Source organism: Solanum lycopersicum, chromosome 11 (assembly GCF_036512215.1).
Source record: "Solanum lycopersicum chromosome 11, SLM_r2.1".
NCBI classification, from domain to species: domain Eukaryota; kingdom Viridiplantae; phylum Streptophyta; class Magnoliopsida; order Solanales; family Solanaceae; genus Solanum; species Solanum lycopersicum.
The window spans coordinates 57762727-57788384 of record NC_090810.1 but is presented as its reverse complement, the minus strand read 5'-3'; the positions used below and the strand labels follow the sequence as shown (position 1 = coordinate 57788384).

General features: G+C 28.7%; 3 protein-coding genes across 4 annotated transcripts; all 3 read right to left on the bottom strand.

Annotated features, from left to right (window-relative positions):
• Positions 1 to 3454: 3454 nt before the first annotated feature.
• Positions 3455 to 8479, bottom strand: LOC101266482 (uncharacterized). 2 transcript variants are annotated; one of them, XM_004250947.5, is made up of 7 exons: positions 8231 to 8479; positions 7384 to 7424; positions 7222 to 7285; positions 6945 to 7133; positions 5314 to 5385; positions 3982 to 4160; positions 3455 to 3888 (listed from the first exon to the last, which is right to left on the bottom strand). In XM_004250947.5, the coding sequence occupies exons 1-7, from the start codon at positions 8378 to 8380 to the stop codon at positions 3765 to 3767; spliced, it is 819 nt and encodes a 272-aa protein (XP_004250995.1). In that variant the 5' UTR covers positions 8381 to 8479; the 3' UTR covers positions 3455 to 3764. The 2 variants fall into 2 exon arrangements, with proteins under 2 accessions (XP_004250995.1, XP_010313315.1); XM_010315013.4 differs by having other exon boundaries at positions 7222 to 7290; positions 8231 to 8450.
• Positions 8480 to 9081: 602 nt separating this feature from the next.
• On the bottom strand, positions 9082 to 14527 carry LOC101265613 (uncharacterized). Its single transcript, XM_004251322.5, has 9 exons — positions 14066 to 14527; positions 13275 to 13461; positions 12608 to 12741; positions 12400 to 12512; positions 11742 to 11982; positions 10913 to 11068; positions 10004 to 10083; positions 9851 to 9900; positions 9082 to 9384 (listed from the first exon to the last, which is right to left on the bottom strand). Exons 1-9 carry the CDS (start codon positions 14468 to 14470, stop codon positions 9236 to 9238), a joined length of 1515 nt encoding a protein of 504 aa, XP_004251370.1. The 5' UTR covers positions 14471 to 14527; the 3' UTR covers positions 9082 to 9235.
• Positions 14528 to 16106: 1579 nt separating this feature from the next.
• On the bottom strand, positions 16107 to 22760 carry LOC101266188 (uncharacterized). The gene is made up of 9 exons (XM_004250946.4): positions 22223 to 22760; positions 21255 to 21441; positions 20529 to 20662; positions 20321 to 20433; positions 19337 to 19577; positions 18485 to 18640; positions 17436 to 17515; positions 17282 to 17331; positions 16107 to 16387 (listed from the first exon to the last, which is right to left on the bottom strand). Exons 1-9 carry the CDS (start codon positions 22625 to 22627, stop codon positions 16239 to 16241), a joined length of 1515 nt encoding a protein of 504 aa, XP_004250994.1. The 5' UTR covers positions 22628 to 22760; the 3' UTR covers positions 16107 to 16238.
• Positions 22761 to 25658: the final 2898 nt, after the last annotated feature.

Genomic DNA, 25658 nt, shown 5'->3' with positions numbered 1-25658 from the left:
GAAAATGTGTTATTCATCAGAAATTTATTTATTCTGAAATAAAGAGAGTATAAATTAATGTTATATAGTTCGTTTATTAGGTTATGTACTATAATTTAATCCGTAAAAAAGTTAAAGAGTTCATGATTTATTTATCAAATAACACTTTTTGATATGTATATGTATTTTTGATAAAAAAAAATCTTTTGGCAGAATTTGCTTTTGTTCGTTGACTTTCGAAAAATGCCCTTTAACCTTTGGACTAAAAGCTAGTTTATTCGGTGAGCTTTCTGTCTTCCACGGTTAAGGTAAAAGGTTCAAATTGTTAGGATTTTACCTCTCAAAGTGAAATCGTTCGATATAAATTTAAATTAATCGAACCTCAAAATAGAAGGAATGATTTTCTTTTTAAAAAAAGAATGGTGTTGTCCGTCTTGACTTTTCCAAGTTGGAGAAAAATGACAAATGTTGAAAAAAATTTCTCTGAATGACTTGATAAGTCCCATTAACGTTGCATGTTTGTTCAACAAGGACACTCTCTTTGAATGAAGAAAGAGATGTAGCGACGGAATCAGAATTTTTAATTTATGAATTTTAAATTATATTTTTTAAAAAGGTACTAAATTCTGAATAAATTATTCATACAAATTTCATAACAAAAATATTCGATTTGAGATAAAATTATTGAATTTTACTGAACTTATAATTATAACGACTCCCTTTGTATAGGTGTACTGAATCTGAAGATTTTAATCGTATATAGGAAGCTTCCTATTGAATTTCAAGAAGACAGTCCAAAAACTTTACATCAAATAAATTGGACAATGAAAATTACAATTGAAATTGACTACAATTAAATAGCTGCCAAAAAAAGGTCTTTTTGGATATAAGGCCATATAGAAAACCAAAAATTCCAAAAACAAGTTGGATTTTTGGCTAAAATAACAATTGTGTTTGTTGTCTTTTCGTTTCAATTTATACAAAATCGTGTTTGACTAGGCATGCTTTAGTTATCACATTATTTGTTATTGTCACGATTCCTTTTTCATGTTTTAGTATTTAAATTGTCTTTCTTTCTTTCTTTCTTCTATATGTTCAATGATGCTTTACCTGAGCTAGATCTTTCGAAAATAACTTTTCTACTTTCATGAAGTAGAAGTAAGATCTATGTACACCCGATTCTCTTAAACTCCACGTATGAGATTTCACTAATATTTTGTCTGTTTAACTAGACATAGAGTAACATTTATAACTTGACTTAATGTTTTTGACAAAGTCCAAAACCCTACGTATTTATTTAAAATAGATATAACATTATAGCTATGGGTTCAATTGAATTTATGATTCTTAACATAAGCATAAATTTATAAGTAAAAATTTAATAAAATTATAAAAAATAAATGTGATGAATCTATAACATAAATATATAACAAAATTCAATATAATTTTTTTAAAAAGTTCAAACTCATAAAATTCAAATCTTGAATTCGACTCGGTACACATAGATTCTAAAAAAAAATAATTTCAAATCAATCAAAGGTAACCTTTTATAATAAATAATAATACAACTGTACGAGTATGAGATATTACGTAATAGAACCATATTATAGCTGGTGAAATCCTATTAATAATATATAAAATTGTTTACAGAAATAGTGTATATATATGTATATAGAAAATACTTAATTGAAAATCCAAACGTTATTTAAGGTTTGTAGATATAGTAGGTAAAAATAAACAAGTTATAAATTTCTATTATATGTTTAATCATTTTAACTTTTTATATTTGATTTTCATTAGGGAAAATCCTGATTAGTCAGTCATTTTAGAAATTAACTGTAAGTTTAGCTCAAAAATTTATCCTAAAAATAATTGTAATTTTAGAAAATATAAGATTTTAATTGACAGTTATTTTCAATTATATGTTTAACTTAATAAATAAACTACTCTATTATTATATTTTAGTGAGAGATAATAAACTATATATTTGGTTGGTGTGTAGCAACAGGGTTGGTAGATTACTTTGATTGTTCAAAAACTTAGTTAGGTGAAAGTTAGATGTAATGATACATCAGTTATATCCTTATTTAGTTTTCTCAAATAATTATTTTTTTTCGTTTTCTTTTTGACATAATTTAGGTCAACAAATTAAGAAGTTGAAGTTTGATCTTTCTAGAACCTATAGGACTAGAAATTAATTTTTAGTATGTTGTGGTTTTCATGTAACACAGGTGAGTCTTTAATAAATTCTTGAATCAATAGTCTATCGAAAATAATTTCTCTATTCTTATACGATAGGTCATTGACTAAATAGATGGAATAAGTGCAGAGGAGGGGTGCCGAGATCCGAGGAAGGGGACACACACCACCTCCCCAAAAGCTACTTTTTGTGGGATTATACTGATCATGTTGTTTAGATGAGTCTCTCTATCTTCACAAAATATGCAATTCAAGTCTTCAACTGTTGCTACGATACGATTCATTTCAAACTGTCGGTGGTCCGGGGCTGGGAAAAGCTTTAAGGGTTGCTTGGTTGGTTTGGTAGGGCGTAAAAAAATAATCATGTTAAAGACAACATATTAACAATGCTTGTATTAATTATGCAAATATTATTTCTATATGCATGGTTTGATTTGGTGTATTAAAAATAGCATGCATTTGCATAATTTTTTTTTAAAAATATTTATTTTATAAATATACCCTCCACAAATATGGTGGAAAAGAAGTTAAAAAAAAAAAAAGGTTTTGAGGGACAACTGGGTCTTTAACCATGCTAATGCATGCATTAAATCCCCATACATATTTAATGTATTAGTAATACACTCCTCACTACACAATAGAGTGTTTATACATAAGCATGAAAAAGTGTACCAAACAAAGCACTACTAATACACGGGCCAAAGCTAATGCATGCATTATTTTTACTAATATACTCTGTCAAGCCACACCAGAAGAGTTATCAATCAAGACTACAGACACAGAGTCATAGTGTATTTGCCAGGGAAATATGAGTGGTGAACTTTCCTTGGAACAATTACAACCGCAATCCAAGGGGTATAACGTAGACAACCTATCTCAAAAAGATTTTATAGAGAGAATCAACTGGAGCTTATTCAGGAGATTTTTCTTACCTGAGAGTCTTATCAAACTCTCTGTTATTGCTGGCACGAACATGTAATAGTGACTGAAACAGCATGATGCAATTATAAGTGTCTCATTTAGTTAAGGGATTTAGGACTAAGCATGTTGAGTAAGTGTGAATTCATCTTAGTCTCAGTATGTCGTGTATACCTCTGGCAAGGCAATTTACTGGCTAATTCCACGGCTCGTACCTGTAACCAACTTTATCGTTGATCCAACACTTACTATGGGTCAAGTATTTATGCTCCCCAGTTTTATCATGATCAGAGACCAACAGTAGTCTCATCCAATAAAACCAACCAGGGTCGATGAACTAAAGCTAATGGAGGAGAAATATTTAACATCCTTCTATAAGAAAATGCAAAAAATTAATATATGATTTTTCATGGAATCCATTATTGCTAGTCCTATGCTACCCTGAAGAAAGTGCTTACAAGTTACAACATCTATGTTTCATGGCTCACAGCCAATTCAGTTCAAGGAACTTGTCCAGAATCACCTAAAATGTATATAATTCAAGGAAAAATACAGCAATTCCGGAAACAGAACAAGGTACAGAAGAAGCAGAAACATGAAACATTTATGAGGATTGAAGGAACCTGAATCCACTTAACAAAGAGCTCCAAAAGCCGTTTTGAGTTTTGTTACTTCGATTCCTCATCCAGCAGAAAAGAAGTACAGGAGAGAAGTGATGACAGCTCTTCTTCTGTTGCCAATCCAGAAGCTTGCCATCGTATTCTACCAAATTTGTCAACCAAGAACATGTACCTGTAAATTTCATACAGAATGGAAAACACTTGTAACTCAATTCTTCTGATTAGTCAATAAGGAAAACCGAGAATTAATGTTAGCACTTCATACCCAGTCAGAAGGTTCAGTATTTTAAGCTCTTTCCGGAAATAGTAATGGTCTCCAAACGAATAAACAATCTGTCTATGCACGACATCCTTGCTTTCATGAGGGTTAGATTTCCTCATCATCCGAAGTAGCAGTTTCTTCACAGGACTGAGTGTCAAAACCCACGAATCTATCAAGGAGATCTGCATACAATATAATGATTTATATACTCAAGGACTACTCAATTATGACAACCAGAAACACAGACAGCACTACATCTTACATGCATATATTCCTTTTTAAAAAGGGCATTTACAGAGTTTATCCCAAACCACTTCTTTTTCTGTTCAAGAAGTGTGAAATATCCCCCCAAGGTTTGTCATAGAGAAATTATAAGCATGCTGTAGAAGAGCTGCATCATCAAAGAAACCTCTTTCTTCAGCATAGGACATCTGCCTTATATATCTACTGAAACTTGCTTCTCTAGATTCCAATTATCTTTTATCAGTTCATATGGATAGGAGATTGTGGAAGACACAAATTAGATAGTAGACCGTGGTCTCATTGATCCTTCCACACTAGTAGCCATAGCATTACTCCTTTAATTTCTTGTTCCTCTATTTGTTACTATCTATCGCTTCTTGTACTTCAATTACCATATATTTAGTTGTATTTACTATTCCGAATGCTTTGTCATGTTTTCTATAGTGGGTAGCCGTGGCTTCTTCATTTCAGTCATTTCCTTTCCAGAGTTGCTTTGAACTGTTTTTCCTCAAGCCGAAGGTCTATCGGGCTCTCTACCTCCAAGGTGGGGTAAGGTCTGCGTACACCTACCCCCTCCCTAAACCCCACTCACTTTGTTGGATTACACTGGGTATATAGTTGTTATATTTGTTGCAACTTCAACAGTTAAAGAATTGCCAGAAGAATGCATAGCAGTTAGAAACACGTTTCTTCATGTAATGTCACTACACTTCATGACAATGTCGTAATTTTGAGAATGTCACTGTTACACAAAAGAACCATAGCTTTGAGAGTGAAATTAAGAGTCATATATCCAATTACTATCAACTCTATGAACATCCAAAACCCAAGAGAAAAATAATTATTTGAAATTCAAATCCTCTGAAGTATTAAATCCTCGTCGAATCCCCAACAATCAAAAAGTAACGCAAGTGAGGAAGGGTATAGTATGAGAGACATTTTAAATAAGAGGAAAGTCCAAAAAGCACAAGAGACTTGAGTCTTCGGGCTATGGTTATCTACATTTGTATAAAGACCTAAAACAGGTCCGATATGTAAGAGACACGCATGAAGAAGTGACATTCTTTCATCTAAGAAATAGTGCTGTGATACCTCATAGAGCTGAACCCTTTTGGAATCTTTGAATGTATCTAGAAATGGCTTGCTCCAAGAATCTATCATTGCCTGCCAAAAGTGGTCAAATTTTCAATAATATAACGAGAAAAAAGGAAGATATACTGTAATAGTTGTTGTTTATACACCAAGTGTTAAATCAACTTGCAGTATTCTTAAGATAAGCATATGACGAGGTGGTTTTTAACTATTTTAAGCCCACAGCTGCTGAATCAGAAATTTCTATTCCTCAAATTCTAAGAACTAACTTCATATATATTAAATATTGAGGTAAAGCATACACAGAGGCGTATCTAGGATTTCGGAAGGATGGGTGCACTATTATGAAAAAATGCATCTAAAATATAAATTTAATCGATCTGACCTTTACGTTCTTAACACTGAACTGTTAAATTTTAAAATTTATAGGTCCAATAAATATAATACTAGCTTTAAATTTTAATATACACATTTGATTTAATTGTAAGAAAAATTTACACTGCTGTTTTGTATAGGAATTTTCAATGTAACACACTAAATTTTTTTGAAAGATTAAAGCAAAAAACAAAACAAAAAAATGATTGGAACGCCATAAGTGTTTCCGAAAAACCACTTGGAGGAGTGTAACTAAAAAAATAAGATAAATATGAGATTTAAATTTCTAACATAGGTTCACACTTCTACATTTAAATATTTTTTGGAAAATATAACACTATTATATATGATCTTACAGAGGAGACCATGGTTTCACGTGAACCCACAGAACCCCCTCTAGATACACCTTTGAGCATACATGAGATTGTAGTTAAGCTAATGGAGTTGTAGAGGGTGTTTGGATTGACTTATTTTAAGTGCTAGTCTTTTAAGCTCCTTTTCTAATTTTTGTGGTGTTTGGGAAAGATGAAAGTGCTTTTAAGCATTTACTAGCCAAAGAAGTACAAAAATAAGCTAAAAGCTAAAAGTTGGGTATGACCAACGTATGACTTTTAGCTTATAAGCTATTTAAAGAAGCAAATCAAAAAACCCCCGTAGTCTCAACTCTCAACCATTTTGTTAAATGCGTAGGAACTAAACGAATCCATTCATTCATTCCTACAAAAACATTCATGAGCCCACATTGCCTTTTCTTAGGTGGAAACATTAAAATATCCTGCCAATAGACACATCTTTGGTAAAAGTTAAAACTTTGAAATTATCAACCTACTTATAGGTGCTTATTTCGTAATATATCAACTTGAGGTATGAAACTGAAAATTACTGTAGTCACACTAGTGTTGATATTTAAATAATTTTCACAGTTCATGCAAACGAACGACCAACAAGCCGTAAGGCAGCCAATGATAACGCCCCATCATTTGATAAACCACTGATAAATATCCTAAGCTCTGAGGAATGTAAAAGTCCTTTGAACTTTCTAGCTGTCCAAGATGATGCCTCTGTTAAGACACCATATTGTTACAAAACTAATTAGGGAGACCAAATGGTTTCTTCCTGTCCTGATAGAGGTTCTTTTATAGACAGGCATGCTCAAAAAGTAAAGATAATTAGTAAGCTGGATGATAGGCTACTCGTAAATACAAAGATCACCTTTACTTCACCCGAAACCAGCAATCAATTAGAGTTGCTCTAACCTGTGAGCTTGCACGGAATGAAAGACACATCAACGACGCCTTTGATGCTTCTAATTTATTTGCCTCAACGCCATCTCCAGTGGATGTGATGGGAAGCTTAACGTTTGAACCATCTGAGTGAATCACTTCCAGTGCAGGAAACTTCACCGCCGCCATTGCTGGAATGATAATCTTATTTGCAGTCGCAATCTATATTCCACCAGTTCCATAATGGAAAGAGAAAACATGTCAATAAAATTGAAAAATCAACAGTTAAGGTAGTGATCTTTTGTTATACCTTACCACCATGTTCCTTCAACTCATTTATATCAGCAAAGTAACCACGGGTCATCTCATCTTTACTGCCCTAAAGCACATAATATACATAAAATAAACTTCAGAGTCCATTTGATGTAAGCTTAACAAGACAATAAATTGGAAAGGAAAAAAGAAGACTTACAGCCGAGCACGCTCTTTCTCAATTGCCTCCTTGTTTCCTAGCTGTAATCAAATGAATCTTCAATACTCTATACGATACAAATTTCTACTGGACTCCTACTGTCTCATAATAGTTTTTCTTTTAACTTTGAAAGAAAGCAATCTCCAAAGAAGAATATATCATTCAATCAGAAGAAATGCAAATTTTATGACTTCTCATATAGTTTTTAATATTTGGGAAGTCGAGAAGGGATAATAATAGACAGACTTTAAATTCCAATTAGGCAGGAATGATCCACAACCAATTAGGCAAATGAATTCCCATCTACCAAAAAGTTGAAAGACGGTGCATAGTTTTTCATTTCATAATTTCGATATAATTTTGCTAGGTATGTTAACTTCTACTTGAAAAGAGAAGTTCAAGTTGAAATGATGCTTCAAGTAGTATTTCTTCGAGTGAACTAATAATTTCACTCAGAAGTCTTCCACTGAAATTCATGTACAAATACAACTTCAATTTCCAAATATTGTAAGCTCATTCTGCAGAATGCTACCGCTTGGCTAAAATTGTATTCATCAATATAATACAGTACAATATGCTTTTATAAATGTGATGTCCGAACCACCTCAACTAATTTCACTGGGAATCTAACAAATGACCTAGTTTCTTTCGCAGTCAAATATAAAAACTAATAGTTCTCAACACATTTCATTAGCTACGCCCTTAGATGTCAATACAACATGATACATTACAAAACCATACATAACAATCCGCAAAACAAGCTGCAACTAAATTTACAGATTTTTTCATATTATCAGAGTAATATAGAGACTCCAAAAAAAAAGTAACAGAAATTCATTGAACAAACCTGGTAAATATCGAGAAAGCGATTGGAAATCCATCGATATGGATTCTGTAAAGCTATTAGAGAAATCAATTTCTCTTTCCGCTGAAATTTATTCCTTGAATTGAATATTGCAGGTGATACAGCTGAGCTAAATCTCTTAAGCTTCAACATTTTCAATGGTGTTTTTGTTCTTCAATAGGTTTCAGGGAATCGAGAAATGGGGAAGACTGAGGAAGTAGACGAGGAAACGGGTCAGTATTGTGGGCTTTCTACCTATACGGGCTAGGCCCACGTTAGACTAGCCCATTTAGGGATTTTAGGATCGTTCAAAATCTGACCAAAATCGATAATCTTAAAATGAAAAGATGTTATTGGTTTACTATATATTAAGTTAAATTATAACAAATAATTGAGTATCATGTATTTTAAAAAAAATATTTAAATAGTTTAAATTTAAAACTGTTAAATAAGTGGTCAATTTTGAACTCAAAGGTGGATGACAAAGGTATGTTGGAGCAATAGGTGGATAAGAAGGGTATTTTGGGGCCAATAGGTGGATGGAAGATAGTTCTGTATCATTTCTAATACTTTAAGAGTATTTTAGGCCTTTTTCCGCATGTATATATACATAGTCATAATCAAAATTATTGAATTCTAAAAAAAACGCAAGTCATTTACACAATTGGTCAATATTTATGTAGGTAAAACTCTTTATATATACGTGACAATTATAGTTTACTCTCACAAAATAAGATTTAGAGATCGTTTTTGTTTTCTTCATTATCATTATATAAAACTTCAACTCTGTAATAATATATGTATATATTTCTTGATGATTATAAAGTAAATTTAGAGGATAAAAACTTTGCTAGTTTTGCTTCAAACGTGAAATAATTAATTGATAGGGAACATGTATATATTTCTTGATGATTATGCAGTAAATTTAGAGAATAACTTTGATACTTTTGCTTCAAACATGTAATTTATATTGTTGTAAATACAATTAATAGACTAATTATTGTTTAATTAGTGCATTTTGCCTTTTTTGATGGCCTTGAGATCAGCATAATACTTTGTTATCCATCCTTCAATGATTTTAACTTCTGTGTTCCTTTGCATTGTTAGCCACTCTGGATCACTTGACGTTTTAGAAAGAATGTCTAGACAATGGGAACCTACAAAAAAATAAAAGAACAAAATTAGAGTTCGACATGTATATTTACAAGATATTTTTTTTATTTGTTATTCACTCGGCGACATGTGGTACTTATTTCGATTAATCTAGATTTACGTCTTGTTTGCATATTAAAGGGGAAAGCGCTTGGGTAAAGCTTACAAAAGTAGCCATTTTTCAGCGTTATTGAGTTTTTACCTGTGAAAATTTTAAAATTCTATGACAATAGTTATTTTCAAAAAAACATGCCCAAAAGTAGCCAATAGGTGTTGTTTCAACGAAGCTCTTGCTCTTTGGATTATTTCTATAAATCCAAAATCTCTTATTAAAGGTCAAAAGGTTCTATCAGTTTTATCATGACCTTCGACTATTTACATGAGTAATTGAAATATTTATTTTAATTATCTTATAACTAATGTGATGATGAAATAAATATTGTTTTCACATAATTGTAAACATTGGCATACCGTTACGTGTGTGGACAGCTTGTAGACTATTAGATATGTCTTGCAAAACCCTAAAATAGATAAAAAAAAAAAAAAAATTAATGTAAGAATAAATAAATAAAGCCAAATAATAAAATAAAAAAGAAAAATTGTGTGGGGGTGGGGTGTACGTACCCTGCACTACTATAAGGATCTCTTAGCCCATTAGAGAAAATAATATTGCTGGCAAACCTTTGAAGAATTAATTTTATGTCCTGCAAATTCACTCATTTAGTAAGCTCACAAATCTAATAAAGTATAAGAAAAAGTAATATGACAAAATAAGGACAATGAAAGATTGTTGTAAGAAGTTGATGTTTCGGGTTCGTGTCAAGTAGACTTATCAGACTATGTTGTTCGAATTTTTTTAAAATATAGTTATTTTCACATATAATATTTTTAAATAATGCACTACACGTACGTCGTTAGTGTAGTAGCCCAAGCAGCATCGCTTTCCCACATGAATTCAAATTAATTAAACATTTCCCAAAATAAGTACCGCGACTTAAACATAAGTGAATTTTCAATAAAAAAAATTTCGAGGGAGGTCTGTGAAATATAATTTTTGACAAGCACATTTCTGACTGACGAACCTACCTTAAAAATTTCCATGGAAAAGTCACTTGTTGATCATAGTAGTGTATAAAAGTGTATATATATAACACATGTGCATGCACGATATGTATATGCCCTCGCTCATTCTCACATGCACTATGAATATTATATGATTGCATGTGCATCAAGGGTTCGATCAGTAGAAGGGACGACTTTGTCTTCGTGGAAGAAGAACAACTTCGCTCTCTAATGGAGACGAAGTACTTGTCGTCCTCAAACCAAAAGGGATGATGGAAAAAGGCTCAAGTCCTTGTGAATCCACAAAGCCAGATGCTTTTATTTTACAATGATAGTAACGATTGCTTCCATTACTAACTAGAAATGTGTATAATTATATATCAAATGAAAATAAATTTTAAAGAAAAAGTAAAATCATCATTATGATAATTAATAAATTAAATTAAGTATGAGAAAGAAGTATATATGTACTTGTCCTCCATAATAAGTTGTTATCCAGTGTGAACGAGGTGAGACACCATACTTCTTCTTGCAATCTTTAATGAAATTATTCAAATTGAAAGGATCTGAATAAAACATTGTGTCATTTTCCCCACGCCCTATAGGCATCACCATCTCACTGCATGTCTACAAAATAATAAAATGAGTAAGTTTATTCGTATCTTGATTATTTCATTATATAATATATACTTGTTATCTCTTATATATTGTTACGTACGATATTGAATAATTCTAATTATGGAATATAAATTCTCAATTTTCAAGGTTGACATCCATTTCATTGATCTCTAGACTACAAGACCCTTAGATCCATACTACCAGGTGCCTATTATTAGCTCCCACCAAATATTAGATAACACTATACATCAAAATTTACACAAAATAAAAAAAATGTCAAATATTTTTATTTCTACTCAAATTTGGATCATGTTATCCAAAGTTTGTCCTATCGACTTAATTGATCACTCTAATTCACACTTTTAAAAGGCCCTACATACTCATAATCAGGTATATACTACCTCCCATCATCGGTGTCTCGCAATTCTGACCCCACCAAGACTTTAAAATATGGAGAAAAAATCACCTACTATATTTTTTTATTTTATACCCTATATCTCCAAAGTCACATGTTAAATTGACCACTATGTCAAATTTTCAGGTGTTCACAGTCAGATCTGATAAAAATATTAACTTTACATATTATATCCCGATACAGTGCATGTAAACTATATTTTAAATACAATCAGTATATATAACTTAATTTCTTGATTAAATTAGTGTTTATTAGTATAAAACTTACTTGCCATCTCCATCCCAAATCTTCTTCACTAGGCATGGGGTTCATGTTGTAACAAGATGAATTTCCTTTATATGCAACAATTCCAGCAAAAATTCTATCAAGAATATGACTTCCTTTTGGTGCACCATCAATTCCACCACAAACTATTGTTACTGGGTAACTTGGTGGGCTGTTATACTGAGCAGCCTCTGAATACATTGAATCCAAATAATCCTTCAACTCAAATGGATCATTCAACTTCCTAAAAAAAAAATTAAAAGATCAAGACAAAATAAATATAGAAATAAAAATAAGATTTTTTAAAAAAGAAATACATTTAAACAAATAAAAATGATTTGATGATGAATTACATAAGTGAGATTTGTAACTTTGAATATAAGACATGTTATGTATATGCTATATATAATAGATACAAAAATTACTTAAAATGACGATGCATGCATGTATATAATTTTTGCAAAGAATGTTCTTATACTATTAGTTCACTTTAAGGATAACTATCGATTATAAATATAAAATTTATAATTATGAAAATAATATAGATGGCATGCTAAAATAGATAAAAAATAATTTGATAGTATGATTTTTGAAAGTCAAAGTTTGAATATTTTACTTAAGATAATAATATAGAAAATTTGATAATATATATAACTCTTACGAACAAGTCTTGAATTTTCGACTGAGATAGGAGAGTCCATTTTTTCCAGAAGCAATCTTATCAATTATTGCCCATGATTTTCTAATTGTATGGTAACAACTCGCACTAGCTTCCTGAAATAATTATAAAATTAATTAACATGTTAGTTAAAAAAATATTGAAGGACTTATTGAAAGTTTAAAAAAATTAAATTAAATAGATTTCTTACTTTAAAATCCCTTGACACAATTGAATAATATCCATTTTGTGGAGTGATATTATCAAAATAAAGAATAGGAGCTGATGAAGCTAAAGCACCAAGAGCTATATGTGGATACTTCATTCGAAACCAAGATGCAAGCACTGCAAAATAAAATAAAATAAAATAATAAGTTTTGATAAGATTCAAATTTAAGGGTGTGTTTGGTACGAAAGAAAAAATACTTTTGAAAAAAAATAAGTGATTTTTCTTACTTTTTTTTTTTTGTATTCAGTACATAAGTAAAATATGTATTCTTCTATTTTAATTTATCTGACCTATTCACAATATTTAAAAGTTTTTTAAAAGTTTGTGTCAACTTAAAATAAATCAAATAAATTAAAACAGAGAGGATATTCTAAAAATATTTGTATATAATATAAATAAATATTATAGACTGGGGTGAGGGTAAGGTTATGTGGGGTGAAAAAATGAGATATGTTGGAGGGTGGAGATAACAGAATCAATATGGAATATCACTTGTGAAATATATATTTCTCCTACTTTAAAAGTTCTGACCAACACAACACGAAAAACATAAAAATATTTTCTGAAACATGTTTCCTTCACCCGAACACATTCTAAATTACCTAATTAAAAAAAAAAGGAAATTAAGAAGGGGATTTTTTTTCCTTACTTCCTCCATAGGATCCTCCAATGACAATAATTGGAGAATTTTTTGCTGAATATTTTTGTTTAATATGTAACAAAAGTTCAGCATAATCAGCTATAGCTTGTGCTGAATTGAAATATCCTCTACTATCTTCATCTTTTAAAGCTTCTTCCATTGTCTTAAATGGTGTTGATTCTCCATAATACCTATGCTGGAAAATAGTTTACCAAAAAATTTAACATAAAATATATCTAGCATATATAATGTCAGAAATCAAAAAGATTCAAAATCTACAATATATTCTTAATAAATGATCTTGAGGACAAAGAAAATACCATTCACAGTATTTGGACTCAATTATGAATTTTTAATCATATTCTATTATATCTCACTGATCGAGTGCTCTTCCACAAATTAATGATGAATGTGGGTAAAACAATTAGTGTAAGTTTCCAACTCCATGAATTTTTCCATTCGACGCTCTCATTTAACGTAGATTTTAAAGTTGAAACATGAAACTCAAAAATTTGAGTTTTGGAAGTTGTGATTTTTGAAATCTAAAATTATGTTTCGATATGTATTTTACTTTTAAAAAAAAGTTAAAATCAAAATTTTAAAAATTAATCAAATTTCATCATCAAAATAAATATTTAAAGATAAATTTTCAAAATCTATTCTTAAAATTTAAGGTCAAACATTGACTAAGTTTTGGTTACCAAAAAAAAGTAAACATATCAAAACAAAGTAAAATAGGAGAGTTGGTAGTTTTAATTTATAGATATATTTGATGTAATATAATTAATGAATTTAATTACCTCCATGTAAACAAGAAGAGCCTTAAATTGAGGTGCAAAATCAGTGAGAAATCCAATACCAAGAGGGTCACTATCAATAGAAGATTCAGCACCAAGATAGGCAAAAATTGGAGAACTTGAATTGGAACCACCCCAATACTTAGAATTAATTATGTACCTTTGTTTAAAAGTTGAATAACTTTTTGGTCCATAATTAAAATGATCAAGTGTTTGTTTATAGTAGCAAGTCTCAAATTCTTTTGGAAGATCATCATTTGTTGAAGAAGAAAAGGTATTAGAATGATCTTGATGTTTATTTTCAATAAGTGGTGTTAGTCTTGGGATTTTATGAGGTTGAGAAAAAATTAATGATGTTTTTGTGAAGATCAATAAAAGAAGCCATTGAAATAAGAAAAGTTTATTCATGTTCTTGCAAAAAATAAAAAGGACTTTGGTAAAGAAAAATAATGTTTCTTGATGATTCATGTATCTTATTGTGGATGTATTTATAAGTATTGTTGATAGAATATATTTATTATTAATTATAAGAACAATATTTTCATTATTTATATCTATTATTAAAGATGGTCAAAAGAATTTATTATATATTATTATATTATACTATTTTAGCCTTATTAATATTTTCTAAATCTATTTGTATTTGTCATGTTCCAAAAGTTAATTTGATTAATTTTTAAAGATAAATCAAATTAAATTAATTTAATATTTTTAAATAAAAAAATTAGATATTCAAAAATTATACAAGAAGTACTGTTAGTTGCAATTTTTTGCATATAAATATGATAGAAAAATACATTATAAATGCTAGTCAAAGTTTTAATAATTTGACCCTAAAAAGAAACTATGACAATTAAAAGTGGACGAATATAGTATTATACTTGCATGTAATGCTTGCATGGTTCAATAATATAGTCAAGTGGCTTTTAGCTCCTCTTGTATTCATTTTTTCATCGACGGATAAGATAAATTCTAAGGTTCCTTATTCCTATTTTAACAAAAAAAAAAATTCTCTTATTCATTATCCGACATTTATTCTGAAGCTCGATTTATCCGAATTTGTTGATTCTATAGCTAAGATCCGTTAAAGGAGAATACCTTTCTCTATTATGATTTTGTCGTTAAGACCTACTTTAAGATCATATATATCAAATTTTTCTATTTTCTAGGCTGGTCTAAATTCAGGACATATGGAGTAAAACTCATAAATAACCATCCTTCAACCCCTATTTTATAAAAATATGGTATTAATGCCGTAGGATGAAAAGAGTCTTTTGAAAATAGCCCTTTTATTTCGAAGATTTTATGTATATATATTTTCTCCTCTTCAAATCTGATTTATGTAATCACACTAAATATATATGTATTCATTTTCATAGGATTGGAGTCTAATGGGAAAAAATAAAATATTTTTTATCTCTGAAAAACTTGTTTAAAGTTGTTATACTTATGTTTAAGTGTATTTATTCTAAAAATAAAAAAGATTTCTTTTTTTTTCACAAAAAAAAGAAAGATGTCTTCAAAATAATGAATCACATTGTGCCCTTTTATGACCACTATTCCATTTTCATTGAGTAAAGCTAAGAGACTTTTATGAAACTTTATAATTACTATACATAACTGACTGGTTGTTATAATTATTTGGCTTTATTAGACACAATTAGTATGCCATTGCAATTTTGAGGAGAAACAAAAGATTTTAGAGAAAAGAATAACAAACATCTTTTTTTTAAAAAATAGAAAATTCTTCATCCATATGAAAAATAAATTAATCTTGAAATAATAACTAATTATTTTTGCTATAAAATAAACTTGTATCTTATATTTATTACATATTCTTTTAGAAACAATTTCGAAAGAATCGAACTGACCACTAAAACTATTAATTTTAATGCCCAAAATAAATAAGTTCTACTTTTTCTTCAACTTCTTACTTGATCAATTAATATAAGACAGAGCGAGTATATACTCGACCACTTGCAATTTCACCGTGATTAGGGAATGTATGCTAGTTAATTTGTCAGTGTGAATATAGATTAAATCATTACTAAATAATTAGGATAGTTTATTTCTCAAAATTTAAATTTATAAAATTTGTCTTTATTGAAAATAAGTAATTCAAATGATCGACAATAGTGATAATCGTGGACTAATTATTGTTTAATGGAAAATATAATCAGTGCATTTTGCCTTTTTTAATGGCCTTGAGATCAGCATAATACTTTGTTATCCATCCTTCAATGATTTTAACTTCTGTGTTCCTTTGCATGGTTAGCCACTCTGGATCACTTGACATTTTAGAAAGAATGTCTAGACAATGGGAACCTACAAAAAAATAAAAGAACAAAATTAGAGTGACATGTATATTTATAAGAAAACCCGGCATTCGATACTCATTTTGATTAATCTGGATTCACGCCTTGTTTGCATATTAAAGGGGAAAGCGCTAGGGTAAAGCTTGCAAAAGTAGCCACTTTTCAGCTCTTATGTGTTAAAGAATAACAAAAGTCTCACATAGGTGGTTAATGAGATGGTGGACTCATTATAAGGCTTGGATAATCCTACTCCCTTTGAGTTAGCTTTAGGTTGTGAGTTAGGCCTAAGACCTAATTTAACATGGTATCAGAACAGGACCTGCATCACCTGTGTTGGGGGCCCCAAAATCAAAATTGCACACGCACCAGATGCTAAGCACTGGGCGTGAGATGGGATATTAAAGAATGACAAACGTCCCACATCGGTTGTTAATGAGATGGGTGGACTCCTTATAAGGCTTGGACAATCTTCCTCTCTTTGAGCTAACTTTTGGTGTGTGAGTTAAACCTAAGACCTAATTCAACATTATGACTTAACATTGACATTGAGTTTCACCTGTGAGGCTTTGTTTCTACAAAGCTCTTGCTCTTAGGATTATCTTTATGAACCTAAAATCTTTCATTAAGGGTCGGAAGGGTCCTATACATTTCATCATGACTTTGATTATTTACACGAGATATTCAGAAAATATTTTATCTATATTATATTGTTTCTACAAAGCTCTTGCTTTTAGGATTATTTTTATGAACCTAAAATCTTTTATTAAGGGTCAGAAGGGTTCTATCCATTTCATCATGACTTTGATTATTTACACGAGATACTTAGAAAATATTTTATCTATATTATATAAGTAATTTGATGATGAAGTAAATATCGTTTTCGCAATTGTAAATATTGGCATACCGTTACGTGTGTGGACAGCTAGTAGACTATCAGATATGTCTTGCAAAACCCTAAAATAGAAAAAAAAAATTAATGTAAGAATAAATAAATAAAACCAAATAGAGAAAAAGAAAAAGAAAATTGTGTGTGGGTGGGGGGGGGGTGATATACATACCCTGCACTACTATAAGGATCTCTTAGCCCATTAGAGAAAATAATATTGCTAGCAAACCTTTGAAAAATTAATTTTATGTCCTGCAAAATTCACTCATTTAGTAAGTTCACAAATCTAATATAGTATAAGAAAAAGTAATATGACAAAATAAGCATAATGAAAGATTATTGTAAGAGGTTGAAGTTGAGGATGAGGGGTTGTGTTTAGAAAGTATTTTATTCTTAAAATTAAGTTATCCGATTATATTGTTTGAACTTTTTAAAAAGACATAATACATAAATGTGTCCTTTAACTTGGCTTCAAATCACATTTATGTCTTTCAATTTTGTGTGTGCACAAATAGACACTTAAACTTGTATAAAGTTGAACAAGTGGACACATGAGTCATACATGGCACAATACATGTAATTTTTTGTCCTACATAGTGTTCTACGTGTATTGTTCCACGTAGGTTCATGTGTCTACTTGTTCAACTTTATACGAACTTAAGCGCTATTTATGCACACCCAAAATTGAAGGGCATAAATGTGATTTGAAGCCACGTTAAAGTGTATATTTATGCATTATGCCTTTTAAAAATATTGTTATACTCACATCTCATATCCTTAAATAATGCATTACACATTCGTCGTCGTTACGTAGTAGCCCAAGCAACATAGTTTTCCAACATGAATCCGCATCAATAAAACATTCCCCAAAACAAATATCGCACCTTAAACATAAGTGAATTTTCTGTGAAATTTTTCAAGGGGGTCTATGGAATATAATTTCTGACAAGTAAATTGTTAACGAACCTACCTCGAAAATTTTTCATAGGAAAGTCATTTGTTGATCATAGTAGTGTATAATATATTTTTGTAGCTAACACATGTGCAAACACGATATGTATATGCGCTCGCTCACTCTCACACGCAATGTGTATATTATATGATTGCATGTGCATCATCATGTATATAATTATATATCGAATGGAAAATTAAAAAAAAATAAGAGATTACCATTATGATAATTACTAATAAATTAATTAAGTATGAGAAAGAAGTATGTACTTGTCCTCCATAATAGGTTGTGACCCAATGTGGACGAGGTGAGACACCATACATCTTCTTGCAATTTTTTATGAAATTATTCAAATTGAAAGGAGCTGAAAAGAACATTGTGTCATTTTTCCCACGCCCTATAGGCATCACCATCTCACTGCATGTCTACAAAATAATAAAATGTGTAAGTTATTGGTATTTTGATTATTTCATTACATTAATATATAGTACTTGTTATCTCTTATATATTAAAATACGCATGATATTAAATAATTTTGATTACTAAGATAGGTAGAAAAAAATAATTATTGTATCAGGTGGGATATAAGATCTTTAAGGTTTACATTCATTTCATTAATCTCTAAGCTACAAACCTTTACGTCAATACTATCAAGTGCTTATTATTACCTCTTACCAAATATCAAATAACACTATTTATCAAAAATTACACATAAAAAAAAATCGTCAAATATTTTTATATCTATTAAAATTTAGATCATGTTATCCAAAGTTTGCCCCATTGACTTAATTGACCACTCTAAGCCACACTCTTATAAGGCCTTAGGTACTCATAATCAGCTACCTACTATCTCTCATCAGTCGGTGTAAAGCAATTCTGACCCATTAAGACTTTAGCATATGGAGAAAAAATCGTGAGTATTCACGTTAAATTGATTACTATGTCAAATTCTTAAATGTTTGTGTAGTCAGATCACTTATAATTAATTAATAATCTGATAAAGTAGTAACTTTACCAATTATATTCCGATACAGTATATGTAAACTATTTTTTAAATACAATGATCAGTATATATAACTTAAATTCTGGATTAAATTAGTGTTTATTAGTATAAAACTTACTTGCCATCTCCATCCCAAACTTGTTTCACTAGGCATGGGGTTCATGTTGTAACAAGATGAATTTCCATTAAATTCAACAATTCCAGCAAAAATTCTATCAAGAATATGACTTCCTTTTGGTGCACCATCAATTCCACCACAAACTATTGTTACTGGGTAACTTGGTGGGCTGTTATACTGAGCAGCCACTGAATACATTGTATCCAAATAATTCTTCAACTCAAATGGATCATTTAACTTCCTTAAAAAAAACAAGAAATCAAGACTAAATTAATATAGCAATAAAAATTAGATTTTCAAAAAAAAATTACACTAAAACAAATTAAAAGTAAATTTAAGATGAATTACTTAAGCGAGATTTGTAATTTTGAATATAAGATATGTATATGCTCTAATAAATACAATTGACCTGATGATGTAAAACTTACTTATAATGACAATGCATGTATATATAATTTTCGCAAGAAAGTTCTTATACTATTAGTTCACTTAAAGGATAGGTATCGATTAAAAATCTAAAATTTTATCAAAAAAATAAAACAGATTACATGCTACAATAGATAAAGATAATTTCGATGGTATAAAAAAATTCAACTAGAAAAAATATACTATAATAATATTAATAATGATTACTTAGCTTGATACAATAGAATAGATTAAGATCATTAAAAATTCAACTAGAAAAAATATACTATAATAATATTAATAATGATTACTTAGCTTGATACAATAGAATAGATTAAGATCATTTTGATGGTATAAAAAATTCAACTAGAAAAAATATACTATAATAATATTAATAATGATTACTTAGCTTGATACAATAGATAAAATTATTTAATGATGTAAGAAATATTTACATGGAGTAGGTGCATCATTAAATTAGCCAAAAGATATTTATAAGTAAATAAAAATAAATATTTACAACAATTAAAAAAAAGTAACATAAATATTCTAATAATATATATAACTTAAAAGTCTTACGAACAAGTCTTGAATTTTCGACTGAGATAGGAGAGTCCATTTTTTCCAGAAGCAATCTTATCAATTATTGCCCATGATTTTCTAATTGTATGGTAACAACTCGCACTAGCTTCCTGAAATAATTATAAAATTAATTAACATGTTAGTTAAAAAAATATTGAAGGACTTATTGAAAGTTTAAAAAAATTAAATTAAATAGATTTCTTACTTTAAAATCCCTTGACACAATTGAATAATATCCATTTTGTGGAGTGATATTATCAAAATAAAGAATAGGAGCTGATGAAGCTAAAGCACCAAGAGCTATATGTGGATACTTCATTCGAAACCAAGATGCAAGCACTGCAAAATAAAATTAAAAAAATTAGAGAAAAAATTTTGATAAAGTTCAACTTTAAGGATGTGTTTTGGTACGAAAGAAAAATTATTCTTTTTTTTGTGAAAAATATTTTTTAATAAAATAAGTAGATTTTCTTACTTAGTTTTCTTGTATTTCAGTATATAAATAAAATATATTATTTTTTTTATTTTAATTTGATTGATTTATTTTTACTTTTAATACATTTAAAAAAAATGATTCATATCTTTTTTAACGATTCTTTATTCAACGTTCAGATGACATGTTTAAAATCAAAAGAATTATTTTTTTTATAAATTTCGTGTCAAATAAAAATAAACCAAATAAATTGAAACGATAAAAATATCCTAAAAGTATTTGTATATAATATAGACAAATATTAAGGAGCTAGCAGGATTAGATGTATATCATTTGAGAAATTTATTTCTCCTACTTCAAAAGTTATGACCAACACAACATGAAAAACATTAAAAGTATTTTTTGAAAAATATTTTTTCAATACCGAACATATTCTAAATTACCTAAAGATTTATTTAAAAAAAAAAGAATTAAGAAGGGGGTGTCTTTTTTTCTTACTTCCTCCATAGGATCCCCCAATGACAATAATTGGAGAATTTTTTGCTGAATATTTTTGTTTAATATGTAACAAAAGTTCTGCATAATCAGCTATAGCTTGTGCTGAATTGAAATATCCTCTACTATCTTCATCTTTTAAAGCTTCTTCCATTGTCTTAAATGGTATTGATTCTCCATAATATCTATGCTGGAAAATAGTTTACCAAGAAATTTAACATAACACATAGCAAGCATATATAATAACAGAAGTCAAAGAGATTCAAAATCTACAATATATCTTAATAAATTTGATCTCGAGGGCAAGAAAATATCATCATACACTATAACAAAAATAACTTTTAGAGGCATTAAATATTGACACTAATAAAGAGTGTTAAAGTCTTTAACGACATTAAATAAGTGTCATTAGAACCAATGTCGCTAAAGGCTTTAGGGACATATATAAAGAGTGACAATTGCCGCTAAAAATATATAATTAGCAGCAATTAAGAATTAAATACCGCTAATGATCATTTTTGTTATAGTGATAGTATTTGGACTCAATGAATATTTCACCATATTCTATTATAGCTCACTGATCGAGTGCTCTTTCACAAATTAATGATGAACGCGGCTAAAACAATTAGTGTAAGTTTCCAACTCCATGAGTTTTTTCATTGGACGCTCTTGTTTGACATAGATTTTAAAGTTAAAATATGAAACTTAAAATTTTGAATTTTTGAATTTGTGATTTTTGAAAGTGTTTCGACATATATTTTACTTTAAAAAAATTAAAATCAAATTTTCAAAAAATGATAAAACAGATATTCAAAAATAAATTTTCAAAATCACCTCTAAAAATTTAAGGTCAACACTAACTAAATTTTAGTTACCAAAAAAACAAAATGACAAAACAAAGTAAAATAGGAGAGTTGGTAGTTTTAATTGATACATATACTTGATGGAGTATAATTAATGAATGTAATTACCTCCATGTAAACAAGAAGAGCCTTAAATTGAGGTGCAAAATCAGTGAGAAATCCAATACCAAGAGGGTCTCTATCAATAGAAGATTCAGCACCAAGATAGGCAAAAATTGGAGAATTTGAATTGGAACCACCCCAATACTTAGAATTAATTATATACCTTTGTTTAAAAGTTGAATAACTTTTTGGTCCATAATTAAAATGATCGAGTGTTTGTTTATAATAGTAAGTCTCAAATTCTTTTGGAAGATCATTTCTTGATGAAGAAGAAAAGGTATTAGAATGATCTTGAATTATATTTTCAATAAGTGGTGTTAGTCTTGGGATTTTATGGGGTTTTGAAGAAATTAATGATGTTTTTGTGAAGATCAATAAAAGAAGCCATTGGAATAAGAAAAGTTTATTCATCTTAAAAATAGAAAAGACTTTGGTAAAGAAAAAGAATGTTTCTTGGTGATTCTATGTATCTTATTGTGGATGTATTTATAAGTATTGTTGATAAAATATATTTATTATCTTAAAAAGTATAACAATAATATTTGAAATCATTTGATATGTATTATTAAAGATGGTTAAAAGAATTCATTACATATTATTACATACTATTTTAGCCTTATTAATATTTTCTTCATCTATTTTTGTTTGTCATATTTCGAAAGTTAATTTGATTAATTTTTAAAATTAAATTAGATTATATTAAATTAGTTTGACATTTTAAACAAAAAATTTAGATATTCTAAACCTACTAGAAAAGTAATTTTAGTTACAACTTTTTGCATATCAATATGATGAAAAATACATAAAATTTGTTAGTCAAAATTTTTATAATTTGACTCCAAAAATAAAATTATGACAATTAAAAATAGATAGAGATAGTATTATACCTGCCATGTGTGATGCATGCATGATTCAATAATTTATCTAACAAATTTTATTTTATTTTTATCTCTTATTTATTATCCAATATTTGTTATGAAGCTTGATTCATCTATATTCTTTATTCTTATAGATAAGATCCATTAAAAGAGAATATATTTCTCTATTAGGATTCTATCATTAAGACCTATTAATCTAGATTCTCAATATCTAAGCTTCATTAAAAGGTTAAAAAAAACTTTCAATCTATCAAAATTTTGCCATTTTCTAGACTTTGTTTGAATTCAGGGCATATTATTATGGAGTAAAACTCATAAATAACCATTCTTCAACCCCTATGATTAAAAAATATTCAATATCGTGACATAAAAAAAAAGTCTTTCATAAACGGTCTTCCTATTTCAAAATAATGAAATTTTTCTTTATTTCAAAAATAAATGTAAATTCTACACATATTTTATCCTCCTTTGGATTTTATTTCTGAAATCACATAATTGGAATGTAATGTGGAAAAATCAAATATTATTTGTCTCTGAAAAACTTGGTCAAAGGTGTTATACTAATGAAAAATTAAAGGTTCTCTTTATTCTTTTTTCTTCTTTTTCTTTTTTTTAAAAAGATGACTTTAAATCATGAATCACATTGTGCCCTTTTATGACCACTATTCCACTTTCACTGAGTAAAGCTATGAAACTTTATCATTACTATATATAACTGACTGGTTGTTATAATAATTTGGCTTTATTAGACACAATTAGTATGTCACTACTGTTTTGAGAAACAAAAGATTTGAGAGAAAAGAACCATATAATTTGTCCCGAAAAGTTGATTACACACTTCAATTAATATAGTGACGTATCACTCACCTCTACTAGTGATTTTTTACCCCTAAGACATGTAACATCACTCTCTTAACGAGATGGGCATCACACTTGCGCCACATCAATGTCATGTTAATGCCGCGTTCAGATGTTATGTCAAATTTTGATTAAAATTCTTCATGTCATTCAATTGTTTCTTCTTCAACAAATATCAATATCGTCATATTTGTACCAAATATATATATATATATATATTTTATCATGAAAATCAAAATAGTCACCACAAATTTCACCACCTATAATCAAATCCATCATCGAAATCATACTATCATTATTATCCCCCACAAAATTTATAAAGATCCACAAAAAAAATTGATATTCATAAACAAATTCGTCACTAAAATTACATCATCACCATCAAAAAGTACAAACCCACCACCATTATCAACATTAATTTTTTCTTTTCCACCATCAATTTCCGCTTCTTTGACATTCCTCACCAACGAATTCATCATTTTAATTTTTATTTTTTAAATTTAATCATCAATTTCATCAACCACCAATAAAGCTGAACACTAAATAACTAAAATATAATGAAAATGGTGAAATCAAATAAGCATTAAAATAGGACGTAATGAAGGTGCGGAAAGAGGATTTCGGTGAACGTATAGTGGGGTGGATGAAAACTAAATATAAAAAAATGATTTAAAAAAAAGGTAAAAGAAGAAGAAAAAGATGTTGCTTGTGAAGAAGAAGAAAAGGTGTGGGGTTTGGGGTGTTAGTAAAAAGAGGATTTTAATTTATTTTTTCACTTTAGTTATTATTAAATATGTTTTTTTTTTGTCATGCCAATTTTAGGGGTAAAAAAATTATTTTTAAATAATAAAGATATATATAATATATTGTCATAACAGTTTAAACATGTAACTGATTTTTTGAGATAAATTTAAAAATAAATTTATTTTTTTAATTTAATTCAATTATTTATATAAGACAATCATTTTTTCAACATAGAATATTATAATCAACCACTTCCAATTTCATCATGATTAGGGAATGTGTGTCTCCCACTTAAAAATTAAAGTTTGTGTATCCATTAAATATTATGGAGGACTAAGAGCAAAGGTCAACTATATATTATCTCTTGATAATGTGTGCTTTTTTGGGGGGGATAATATAATGAGTGGATTAATGCTAGCTTAGTTGCTGGTTATCATTTTAAAATGAAAGATTTTCATTATTAGATACTATTACTATATCATTAGGATGTATATTTTTTCAAGATTTAAATGTATAAAATTTATCTTTATTGAAAATAAGCAAAATTTAATAAATATTAATCAATCTAATACTATATTATTTTTGTATGTTTTCTTGAAGGTAAACCTCTCATACAAGAGACCATAACGTCTTTAATTTGATTTTTTTAAAAAATCATGTTGCATTGAGTAAATACAAAATATATACTCTATGACAAAATATTTTTAGAATAAGTTTTTAATTTTTTTTGTTTATTTTTAATTGTTATAATTTCTTTTTAGATTCAAATTATAGAAATTTTGACTAACATTTTATGTTATATTTTTCATCATATTGATTTGCAAAAAAATTACAATTTGTTGTACTTTATTTATAGTTTTTGAATATCTAAATTTTTTTATTTAAAATATCACATTAATGCAATCTAATTCAATTTTAAAAATTAGGCAAAATATGACTATTAAAAGTGAACCACAAGAGGT

Coding starts and splice junctions, on each gene's coding strand:
- LOC101266482 (XM_004250947.5), bottom strand. CDS start 8,380: ATGTTGAAGCTTAAGAGATTTAGCTCAGCTGTATCACCTGCAATATTC. Junction 7,286..7,383: donor GAGAAAGAGCGTGCTCGGCT/GTAAGTCTTCTT, acceptor GCTTTAGGGCAG/TAAAGATGAGATGACCCGTG. Junction 3,889..3,981: donor ATACTGAACCTTCTGACTGG/GTATGAAGTGCT, acceptor TGAAATTTACAG/GTACATGTTCTTGGTTGACA.
- LOC101265613 (XM_004251322.5), bottom strand. CDS start 14,470: ATGAATAAACTTTTCTTATTTCAATGGCTTCTTTTATTGATCTTCACA. Junction 12,513..12,607: donor TTGTGTCAAGGGATTTTAAA/GTAAGAAATCTA, acceptor TAATTATTTCAG/GAAGCTAGTGCGAGTTGTTA. Junction 11,069..11,741: donor ATTTGGGATGGAGATGGCAA/GTAAGTTTTATA, acceptor ATTATTTTGTAG/ACATGCAGTGAGATGGTGAT.
- LOC101266188 (XM_004250946.4), bottom strand. CDS start 22,627: ATGAATAAACTTTTCTTATTCCAATGGCTTCTTTTATTGATCTTCACA. Junction 20,434..20,528: donor TTGTGTCAAGGGATTTTAAA/GTAAGAAATCTA, acceptor TAATTATTTCAG/GAAGCTAGTGCGAGTTGTTA. Junction 17,516..18,484: donor CAACCTATTATGGAGGACAA/GTACATACTTCT, acceptor TGAATTTTGCAG/GACATAAAATTAATTTTTCA.